The 12,623-nt window shown below is 32.7% G+C and overlaps 1 protein-coding gene across 6 annotated transcripts in view; it reads right to left on the bottom strand.

The window, feature by feature from the left end:
* The window catches only part of L3MBTL3 (L3MBTL histone methyl-lysine binding protein 3), a 168,942-nt gene that overhangs the window by 78,358 nt on the left and 77,961 nt on the right, over window positions 1-12,623 (bottom strand). For all 6 annotated transcript variants that reach the window (XM_074187570.1, XM_074187568.1, XM_074187567.1 and 3 more), the window contains 3 exons: window positions 12,426-12,517; window positions 7,428-7,579; window positions 2,213-2,289 (listed from right to left, as the gene is read on the bottom strand). In XM_074187570.1, the coding sequence (XP_074043671.1) occupies window positions 2,213-2,289; window positions 7,428-7,579; window positions 12,426-12,517 (321 nt within the window). The remainder of the gene's footprint in view (window positions 1-2,212; window positions 2,290-7,427; window positions 7,580-12,425; window positions 12,518-12,623) is intronic.

Below are 12,623 nucleotides of genomic sequence, written 5' to 3'. Positions count from 1 at the left end.
ATAAATGTTTAAAGGATATCATCAGGCAGTTTTCAAAAGATAAAATCAATAGTAACCTAAAAATGCTCTAAGTCCCTATTGATTAGAAAAATGTACATTAAAATAATTCTTCGATACCATCTCAAAAAAAGTTTAAAAGTCTAATATTGGATAGGATAAATTTAACAATATTGATGTTTATTTCCTCTTCTGAAGATTCAGTTTTAAAAGAAATGAGCAGATAACTAGTGAATTATTAATAACTACCTATTGTATAAGACATTAATATTTTAATACTCCACTAGATCTGTGATCTCATTTATGTGGGCATGCAAGCATGTCCACCAATACCTATGTGACCCTAGTTCATGGGTCTCCCATAAATTTCTGACAGGAGGTACTAACTGTTCTAGGGCTGATTAGCCTTACATTTCATTGAGTACATCTTTACTTTTTTTTTTACTTTTTGCTCAAACTTATTATTTCATTAGTTAATGGAGCTCAACAGTCTGGAATCTCCCTTTACCAATGAAGATCAGAAATTTTTCTGCAATATGAAGTTTTATACCTACCAAGGGCACTGAAAGTTAAACCAAATGAAAAGTTAAATAAAAAAGTTAAAAATTAAGGTAACATAGTATGTATCAGAGACAGGATTTAAACTCAAATTGTCCTTGGCTCTAAGGCTAGCAATCTTAATTCATTATGTTATGTGATCTTTTCTATTATGTTTACTTTTCCTAATTCTTTGTCTGTAAGATTTTGCAATCTGGTAGTCTGATTACACATAGAGAGTTATTTTAAGAATGATTCCAAATTGTTGGGGCAGCTAGGTGGCACAGTGGATATAGCACCAGCCTTGGAGGACCTGAGTTCAAATTCCACCTCAGACACTTAATAATTACCTAGCTGTTTGACCTTAGGCAAGTCACTTAACCCCATTACCTTGCAAAAACACATAAACAAACAAACAAAAAGAATGACTCCACATCTATAATGAGCCATTTACTTTCTGCAAAAATATTATGCATTTAAGTTTTATTATATTGCTACATTTAGCAACTCCTAATTCTTTTTTTGATGTATGGGTATGAAGTAATAAATTTGTAGTCTCTTTTATTATTTATTCCTGAACCATATTTTCCAACATTTTTTGCATCTTCCTCACTGTCCACCTCTGTTAAAAAATCAGCAAGTGTTTAATATGGAGAGTCTTTTGAACTTTTTCATAGAAATTCTCTATTTCATCACTCTATAAAGATGTCATTGCATAAGTTGCAATTAACATGATGATCTTTTTGCAAAAAAAAAGAAATGTGTGTGCTCATAAGCACTGTGACATGAGATGCTTACACATACATCTATGAATTGGGAGATACTTAACACCTCTACTTCCTTTTATTCTGACACATTGATACAGAAAACACACAGCTACACATGACTGGGGGCCATTTTATATTGATGTTTATTTCATAGATTTCCACAGTCAATTCATCACTCAGAGGTCAACATACTGATGATAATTTTTATGTCCTTAGCTAAGCTAGTCCTTGGGAAGCAGACATTGATATAATCTGCTGATGGGACTCAAGGTCTTTCCGGAATACTGTAGTTCAGAAGACCTTGTATTTTATTAGAGCAGCCTTCAAGAACTCAGGGTCAGATCCATGCTACAAAGAGGCACTGAAGTAGAACTATTATGATAATAATGATAATAATGACCGTAATATAGAATTTTAAAGTTTGCAAATCACTTTCTTCAAAAGATTCTGTTAGGTAGTATTGTTATTATCCTCATTTTAAAAATTGAACAAATATGATTCTGGGAAGTCAAGAGATTTGCTCCATGGCCATACTGGTCCAAAGTAGGATTCAATCAAACCCAGTTCTCCTGACTCTATGTCAGGCACATGACAATACTCCCTATGACAGTATTCCTAACACTTAGCAAAATCTTGGACATAATAATTAAATATACAATAAATACTTCTTGTCTTCTTCTAAAATTTATAATCCTATATTTAACTTACAAGACTTAGATGATCCAATTCTATGGTGATAAAAATATATCCAAATATGAATACAGAATATGAAGAATAAATTTGAGTTAAATGAAAAAACTACAAATAGAATTTTAAATTATTTTAAAGACTGCAGTGATTTCTATCATGGACAAAAATCTGATACTACTTTTAATTTAAGGTATTTAAAAAGTCACAGATATACAGTATACCTGGTGGAGTGATAAGGGTTCTTCTATGTTCTTTGCACCAACCCACTGGATGAATGTGTGGACTTGCTGCTTCACACCTGAGGAGAAGGTAAACAATGAAATTCCACTGGTAAGAATGAATTCACACAATGATTTGACTAGCTTAGAAGATGTTTTAAAAGAATGACTCTTCTATCATAGCCAAACTATTTTTTAAATATTTTTATGAAATGCTCCATAAGACCCCATCCAAAGCAGCAAGGTGGACTATTCCTTACACCTCTCCTAAACACTCCATTGCATCCTCTCCAAACCAGTGCATATCCATGGGTGAAGTTTTCCATGTGGGCTGCTTCTATGGTCTCCAGACCATGGAGCACTGTTAGCTGTCCTGATGGTATGCTTTAGGGATCCCTGGACCTTACAATTGTGTTGATGCTGTACCTATAGGAATTCTAGGTCTGTTATTCTATTCTGTAACTTATGTTGTTGTTTCCAAATAGAAAGTAAGATCCATGAAGGCTGGGACTGTCTTTTTTTCTATTCATTTTCCTGTACTTAGCACACAGTATACTTTTAAAAAAGTTGATATTTTTTAAAAAATTTATGTAATGGTTGTTGCACTCTTCCAGAAGAGAACTTATAGAAACTAAAAAATCATTTTCAATCTACAACTTAAAATATAAGACTTACATTTTTAAATGAATAATTCATAAATGATACTAATAAGCAGAAGTCAATATCTAAGAGAAAACATGAGTAAATACATCTCATGCGTAAGAAATAATGCTAAACACTAGCGACACAAAGAAAAGGCAAAAGATCTCCAAACCCTGCCCCTCAAGATACTTACAATCTAATGGAAGAAGGCACTGTATAAAAAGAAACTGAAAAGTGAGGTGATGAAAAGGGAATCACCCACAAAATGATTACAATGGAAATAAAAAAGACAATAACCACAAAACAATTTAAATCAATGTTATAAAATTATAACAATCAAAAAAGAAAGAAAGAAATGAGAATGGCCTTAAAAAAGAGAGAAATGAGAAGTCACTTCTTTCTGCTCCTGAACAGATATCAGGGTCCAAAGGCTTGGAACACTGCAAATATATATCATTAGATTTTCTTGTTGTATTTGTGAGTTTTAATCAACTTTTCCTTCTATTTAAAAAACATTATTTGTTATTAATGAGTGGTTGTCTGGAAACAGGCAGGAGGAAGGACACAGAAGAAAATCTAAACAAAGCAAATACAAAAGATATCAATGAAAATCTGTTTTCAAAATATTGAGGATTTCTTCCTAAGTCTATGCAATGAAAAAATATTCATTTTAGCAAATCCCAGTCTACTCTTACACTAGTTTAATTAGGTGTAAGACTATCAGAGTCACTAAAATTTGACCACAGTCCATACTTAAACAATGAAGTCCTTTCAATATAGTACTAAAAATAGAAGGGGGAAAAGAGAACCAAAAATGTATCAGCAAATGGGCAATCTATTTCACAGTTGGAAGGTTATGAAATTCATCTTGCAGGACTAAAAAGAATCATCTCTTAGCCCCATCTAGTGATCATAAATGGAAATATTACCAAAAAAATTTTGTATTAAATATTAATGTAAATAAGACAGGAGTCTCTAACTTTATTGTTTTTGTATTCTTAAACACATTACATAAAAAATATATCCCTTGAACTACTTGAATAATCTTCAAGAATTCTTGTCTTCTTGAAGCACAAACACAGATAATGAAATAGTCTGTACTGGTTTTAAATTATGACTAGAAACAAAAGTGAACAGGACCATTCGGAAAAGGGGAAAACATATTACATTTGAAGGCAGGACAAGACTTCACAGAAATTATCTTTATCTTTAAATATCCCCCACTACTGACTGTGCAATCCAGATTTAAACTTCCTTGAGAAGTGACAGATATGTGAGAAGTTATAAGAAGATAGAAAATAAGCCTAACACATTCATTATGCATCCTCTCTCTATTGGTACCAGATATTACAGTTAGGAAACTCTCAGGTCATTTACAATAGTAAACGACTATTTCAAGAGTGATTTTCTCCAAAGAGTTCTGAGCATTTAAGAGCACATAACAAAGGTTAGGTCCAATTATTATTATTCCCATTTATAGTATGTGAAATCAGAGGAACAAATAAATTGAATGCCTAACCAAATTTACACAATAGGTTAGAAACAATATGTAATATGAGCAATATTACTATTCATTATAGCTTTCTATTTCACAGATTCACTTATCCTTCAGCTTGATTCACTCATTCTGGCTTACTCAAGGGACAAAAATGTACTTCAACCTAATATTCAGATATTTTTAAATCTTATGCTTTTTAAAGAAAAGGTCAAGTGAGTAAATCATTGCTCTAATTATTCATTTTAAGAAAGAGTAGTCAAAAGTAAATGTTTGAAGTAGAATTTGATTGAATATGGATTAAATGTTTAATCAATGTGATATTCTCAATTTTTATTTTATCTCCTCATTCCTTTATATTTGAAAAACTAAAATTAATTCTTTGCTAAATTATATTAGGTTAATACAAAACAAAAAGGAAAGTAATGATGTGTAGCTATTATAGATAGTATGAGACTAAATAGCATTCTGAAAAAGTGTGATGAGTGCCAAAGGGGCAAAATTTAATAGTTACCAAAACTGAGTGTTACAAACAAAAAACTATAATCCAAATGAACACTATAAGCAGGCTTCTGTCTCATAAAGGAATATTACTTCAATCTTAGGTACAGTTTCCTAGCTCAAGTTATATCTCTGCTGACATAAATGAGTAGCAGAAATATGTTTCAAGGCCTTGAATTTCCAGACATTTAGACATTCCCTATTGAATCTTGGGAGTCACTTCAGAAAATTTCAACTTTTTTAATATATCAAAAGTTTGGATCTCAATGATTTCAAGTCATTGTAAACACCACCACAATTCAGAATGACTACTTTCCATCACAGAAACAAACTTGACTTGGACACTAAATAAAGTGATGTGATCTATTCAGAGACAAAAAAAAAAATAACTAAATAAAGGAAGTTTCTCCTTCAGGTGAAGTAACTCACTGAAGTTTAAAAAATTCCCAACACATTTCTCATCGATAAGATCAATAAATAAATTCTGAGAACAATCTTCTATTTTACAAAACTACTTTAGATCAGGGAAGGCAATCCAATTTGTAACCTCAATTACACACCTGGTGAGCAAGTTTATACTGCTAAAAATAAGTGCGATCTTTCCACAATTCAAAGATTAAAGGGTGAAATATCAAATAACACTGTAGATACCTCAGACCATTTAAACTGTTTTCAAAATGTTCCTTAATTGCAGGTTAGGGGAAAAAAAGACAAAAGTAAAAATGTAGTAGACATTTTATTCTCAGTGGGAGAAAAATTTCAATGATATCTTAATATCTATAGTTACATAGTTCCACAAATACTTAAGAGTGTGCTCAAATAAACTGTGCAAATTATTCAGCCTGAATATATGTATCAAACCTGTTTTTTCAGGCTTCAAAAGCATAAGTAAAGAAATTTCATTTTGTAAGTAGTAGAAAATGAAAGTGAATGATATAAAAATTTAATGAAAATACACATCTTACAATAAAATAAATAGATCAAAATTCTGCTTTCAATAATCTTTCTTGTTCAGTGTCACTCTACTTTCATATTGAGGACTGAAGTCAACTTTATAATACTCCACCAATTTTTGAAAATAAGGTTATTCTTTTTAACTATTCTTTTTAACACTGTAAGACTTATGGCTAAAAGCTCCATGATTATTTTAAAGGTATTTACTATTTATTGTTATTGCTTCATATAATTATTAAATAAATTATTTATTTATTAAATATTATTTATTAAATAAGTGGTATTAATTTTAATGTGATTATAATTATTTTACCATTCAAATAAACAATCAAACAACAAAATCTTATTAAGGGCTTTCTATGTGTCCATTCCAGGACTTAATATAGTGCCTAGTCTATAGAAGACAATAATAAGTCTCAGACTGGTACCAAGAAGAAGAGATGGGAGAAAATATGGACTAGGCAAGGCAAAGAAATACCACCTCCCTGACTACTTCTTCTCATTGGATACTGATTCTGAACCCTGGATCCTCGGGAATAGCAACAGCAGTGTCCTGAATCATTATCTCAGGAAGAAACTCCTTTGGAGATGGGGCCTGGCTACCATCCACAGCTAATGAAATAAAATTCCCATCACAAAATCCATGGCACTGTAAAATGTTTCATTATCTGAAACTGATATCATTTTATCAGTAGGCATTTTTCCATCTAATAGTTTAGAATGAGTTCCTTGAGAGCAGGGGCCATATTACTTTTCTCTCTATGTTTCTAGAGCTTAGTTAGCACAATACTTTGTATATAGTAAGCACTTAATATATCTTGTTGCCATTTGTTCCTTAATAAATACTTGTTGATTGACTGATTTCTTCTTCAACCCCAAAAAGAAAACTCAGGGGTATATACAAATGACTGAAGTAAAGTTCATCAATATTTCATAAGAAAACCATTATCAAATTATTCCAATTACTTCATGTTAGGAGAGAGGGCAGAGATTTTGAAACTGAAAATCTCTAGGTGACGTCTAAGAAAGTAAATGACATGGTGGTCTAATGGGCATCTGTCAAAGAACTAGAAATGGTGCATGGAATTGATAAATTGGTTGATAAAACTGATAAAAAAAAAAAACCTGTCTCCTCCATTAGACCTGGAAAGCAGGGGCTGTTTTTTTGTATCTTTCTTTTATATTTCCAGTTTTTAACACAATGCTGGCTTATAGTATGTTCTTAATAAATCTTTACTGATGGAATACTGGAGAAGATAGCACCAGGAGCTAAGGAGAAAAAGAGGGGAAGACACCTATCTGCAATAGTCCTGCTACTGCAGGTTAGTCCTAGGGTTATGTAAGGAATAAGGACCCAAGAGAAAATGGAAAATCAGTCACTGTAGATACTGCCTGGGACAGGAAAGGAAAAAGAAGACAGTATCCAAAAGGATCTAGGTAAGTAGAGGTCCTTTGACTTCAGGCAATTCCTAGGTTTTCCAGGTGTCAGGTGAATGTAAAAAGGGGAGCAATAGCATTCAGTTGTAATGGATTGCTAAATAAGTTTTGTACAAATGCAAGATTAAGATAATTTTCTAGTAACAAAATTAAAGAAATGAGGAAAGGAGAAAAAATCTCAAACCTTACCAATAGTCATAACTCTCATCCCAGTTATCAAAGTGCACCAGAAACCGATTGTCCACCATATCAGTTACTGTAGCAACACAGATGAATGCAGGATTCTTTTTGTCAACAGCTTCAAGTTTCATTCCCACACGAAAACCTGATGGGATCACCGTCTACTCAGAAAGACAGATTTAATTAATGATAAATATATATATATATATATATATATATATATATATATATATATTTTAATGTTCAAATTATCCCAAGATCAACTATTAATACAATCAATGCATTTATAGCTTGTTTATAGAATGTTGCTCCTGAAAAAGCATCATTAGAAATTAACTAGTTCTCTCAGCCACTGAACTAAAGTTTTCAGATGCATCAAGGGGTTAGGAGATTATATATCTATATATACCATCCATGGTTTGTAAGTTCAGTTGGTAAGAATGGAGTGCTGTAAAGGCTAAAGATAATAGGCTTGTTGCTCCTTAAGGTCTAGTTAACTGTTGTTTTTTATGACTAAAGAATTTAACCAGCTGTCTCTGTTCACAAGTAAGAAAGCATTGATCCAAATCTATTATCATTGCTGAAAAGAAAAGCCCTAAAAAAGCACACCCTCCAAGTAGTGGTCTGTTTTTATACAGAAGGGACAGCAAATGACTACTGAAATTCAATGCTAGAGATATTTCATTAAATACAATTAAAATATTTATAAAACATCTACTATGTTCAAGAGGTGTCTTATAATATTTTAATTTTAATAGAAAATGGCTGTTGAGATACAAAAATCACTTAAAATAGATATATTTTAAGCAAATTAACTGATTATACCAAACATTTGGAACATAAAGAACCCAGTACAGTGAAATAGAAATGTAGTTTTTAAAAAGAAAAGGAAAGAAGGAACAATGAAAAGAAGAATGAAAGAGTAAAATGAACTTTTTTTTTCAATTCTTTTATGAAAACAAAAATAGGACTTCTTTCCTAATAAGAACATTGACACATGGATAACAACTATAGAATTCTTGAGTCTTTTATCACTTTCTAACTTATTACTTCTCCTTTGCCTTAGTAAAAGAAGATGCTCAGGTATTTCAGAAATGATAACATCAGGCATCAGGTTCTAAGCTCACAATGCAATAGTAGATACATACATACATACATATATATATATACATATATATACATATATATGTATATATATATTCCCAAAATGAGCTGGACAAGTTGATCTCTAATGTTCCCTCTAGCTATAAATCTCATGATCTTTTTACTATAACTAACTACTATTAAGACTTAGGGAAGTTGAAATGTACAATGCAGTTTTTAATAATATTTCTGTAAATGGGGTGGCTAGGTGGCACAGTGGACAGAGCACCGGCCCTGGAGTCAGGAGTACCTGAGTACAAATTCAGCCTCAGACACTTAATAATTACCTAGCTGTGTGGCCTTGGGCAAGCCACTTAACCCCATTGTCTTGCAAAAAACCTAAAATAATAATAATAATAATAATAATAATAATAATAATAATAATAATATTTCTCTAAGTATGTAAAATGCATACTACCTGAATTGATGAACTAAGCATTAAAGCTGGATGTACTTCTACTGCTATCTTGGCAACATTTCTATCTAAGTTTTTTTTTACTGGAATTTATCATAAAAATATTTATTGAACATTTCTGCCCATAAATATTTGTGTTACAACACAGAGTAATTTAGCAAAGAGAGTGATTTATCACTTATATGAAAAGCATACATTAAGTTGTGGGACAACAGTGAAAAGAATTTAGTGAGACAATGAATAAAATCACTGCTGAAACTCACAGGCAAGGGACCAAAAGGGGATCAGGAAGCATGGTGCAGCTTCTTCCAACATAGCTGTTTTCTACTTAAGTGGATTTCAGTGGTTTAAAAAAGAGTGTTTGTTGTCAATGCCAGATTTACATTTCAACAATTAGGCTGTGATCTTGATGAAAATCTTTACATATAATAGCCTGGCTTCCTTCCAGCTCCACCAAGTTGAAAAATGCCTCTCTTTTGCGGTCTCTAGAACTCTACTTGAACCAGTCTATCATTAGTTGGATCAGATAATTTGTTCCATTGTTGGCAAAGTGTTAAAAGTTTCCTTGGTGCCTCTTAAAAACCCTTAAAAGATTCTTGAAGTGGACAATATGCTGACTGGGGAAATGGCTATTGGTGGTGTGTATAGGGGTCATAAATTTAGAGCAATCTGTATTATTCACACACACTGATTTCAATGCAAGGACTGAATTGCTTCAGTTTTTGTAGTTATAAGTGCTAGTTAGTCGTAAAGTAGCAATAGGATCAAGGCTCAAATAAGAACAAGATGGAAAACACAACTAGTCTTTGACACAATGCATCTAATATAGGATTCTGTGAGCAACAAGTTTATGTCATGGTAATATTACAAAGCTCCTTTTTACATAGGACTCTGCATGTCTTAGGACCCTATTATTTTTCTTTCTTTTGATAGATAAGTTAACTGGGGCTCATAGATCTTGAGTTGCTAGATTCTGCCTACAAGGTAATTTTTAGGGCTAAGAAGAATGTCCAACCCTGACTGTAGTCCAGTAATCTTTTCAATATACCATACCATATGTCCAACTAATGCAGAAGGAAATTTTTATTCTTTCCTAAATGTGCAGCTAAAGATGTTATCTTCTAGTCAGGGCAAAGACTTCATGACCTATGCTGTCATTCCATCTCACCCAACCTCAGGGATGGCAATTAAGTTCTCATTTATGATTAACTCCATTATAGTTATACCCATAATTACATTAAATTTATTTTCTTGAACTCTCAAATTCTTCTTCCAGATCATAAAATCCTTTTCTTTCATATCTATCTTCCTAAACTTCTTTATTTTGAATGCAACCTACCAACTCTCCCTGTTTGTCCAGTTCATCATTCCTACAATGGTCTCAATCTTTCTAACTCACTCATCTTCAATATTACCATATATACTGACACTTTTCACTTTCATGTTGCCTATATAAAATTGCCAATGTCTTCACAATTCTTAAAAAAATTTTCACCTGACACTCAAGCTATCATCTTATTTCTCATTTTCCCATTCAGTCAAACCCCTTAAATGCATAACCATACTGTTGTCAACTACAATGACCACCTCTACAAGCTCCACTTGCAATCACTTCTCAGCACCTGACAATCTGACTTCCAACTGTATTTCTTGACAGAAACTGCACTCTTGAAGGTTCTCAGCAACTTCTACTTGACATCTAAATTTTACTTGACATCTCTGCTACCAAGAATATTACAAACCCTTCCCTTCTCTAAGATAATCTATTTTGCTTTGACTTCTCTTGCATCTCTTCCTCCCTATTCAATCACTCCTTTGCTGTCCATCTCCCATTCTCTAAGCATGGGTGTTCTCTCAGACTCTGTCCTAAACCCTCTTCTCTTTTATCTCTATACTCATTTTTGGTGATTTTTTTTTATGTGATCTCACTGGTTCAACTATTACCTTGATGTAGAGGATATCCAAATCTATGTGGGACTAGAACTGTGATTTCAGTGGTATAGGGAATCCTCAATGTGTAAAATGCCTTTACATATACCATGGAGCACCTTATAATTTATAGGTTTAGAGAGTTGCCTTCATCTCTCTCCTGAATACATTTTCTACTTAACTACTTTCTGGATACTCCACTTGGTTGGCTTTTTCACATGGCCAACATACAACAGAAACCATTATCTTTTCCTTAAATCTTTCTGACCTCCATACTTTCAATCGCTATTAAGAGCAGCAACCACCAATTTATGTTCACAATTTCAAAGTCCTCTTCAACTCTTCTCTCTCGCCCTCAAACCCGCTGTCTAATCTGTTGCTAAATCTTATCAACAGTTAATTCCACAATAGTTTACCTATCTGTCCCATTCTCACACTCACAGATTCTACTCTAAACCCTCAACTGGATTAATATAATAGCTTTCAAACTGAACTACTCCTTGTTTCTAAACTTTCTCCTCTCCACATCACACTCCATACAGCTGCCAAAACTGGCAAAATTTTGACCATGTCAGAAACTTCCCTAGCTCCTTATTGCTTCTATGAGACATCACAATACCTAAAACTAGCATTTAAAGACCACATTCCCTTGCGATCATTCTTCATGCAATCTGTTCAAGTCAATGTGGATCTGGCAATGAATTTTGTTGTCTCTAAGTCATTATGAAGGCTGCCCTTTATGCCTCTAATATTATGCTTTCTTACCTTCCTCAGAATCATTAACTTCTTTCTAGCTGGATCAAGCCATCAATTATAAGAGCTCTCTTCCTTCTCAAATTATCTTGTATTTACTAATCTCTTAATACCTCAAACAGGAGAAAAATGCATACACCTGGAGGGCAGGGATTGTTTTGTTGGTCTTTGTATGACCAGCATCAAGCACCTCTGGCCACACAGATGAACTGAACTGACTGTTATCCTAGCTTCATCAAGTATATCAGGGAGAAGCAAATTTACTTTTTACAAGTTCTACTAAAACAACAGACAAAATATTTTGATTTGCCATTTTAGTGAGAGCTCTGCAGTAGTTCATCTTCGTTTACTAGAGCATTTAGTAAACTCATGGTGGGGGGGTCATATAAAATCAGCAAGTCACATTTTGGACAAACCTGATGTAGATAACAAGATTCAACTAAAAATATCACAGTTAATATGCATATAATAGCTATAAGAAAAAGAATATTCAGTAAAACTAAGTTGTTGTTCACACAGGATCCAACAAATTAATGGACATTTCGCAAGTTAAAAAGAATCAGGACTAGTGCTGTATTGCCTTCTAAAACACTTTTCGCTATAAAATTGTAATTGTGTAACTTTATTCAGGAAGAAGAGTACTGTATCTCTCATACTAACTAAATAAAGCAATAAAAAGTTGTCACATTTTCTTGCTAAGATTTCTGAGCATCTTGTCCTGGAAAACACATTATTGATAGATCAGAAATATACTGACAAATACTTACAGTATTTTGATTTTCAAATAAGGACTTTGGAGCAGCTTGTGCTTTGCATGTCTTAAGGTATGTCTGCCAATTGAATTCTTCTTCTTTATACCCTAAAAATAGGTATTTAAATAAATTAAATATACTTCGCCTTACAAAATTCAATTCAAAATTTTCTTCAATTGACCTGCCAAAAACAATCATTATGGTTTTAAAGAG

Source organism: Macrotis lagotis, chromosome 5 (genome assembly GCF_037893015.1).
Source record: "Macrotis lagotis isolate mMagLag1 chromosome 5, bilby.v1.9.chrom.fasta, whole genome shotgun sequence".
Lineage (NCBI taxonomy): Eukaryota > Metazoa > Chordata > Mammalia > Peramelemorphia > Peramelidae > Macrotis > Macrotis lagotis.
The sequence above is the reverse complement of the archived record's forward strand: the minus strand, read 5'-3'. Positions and strand labels throughout refer to the sequence as shown.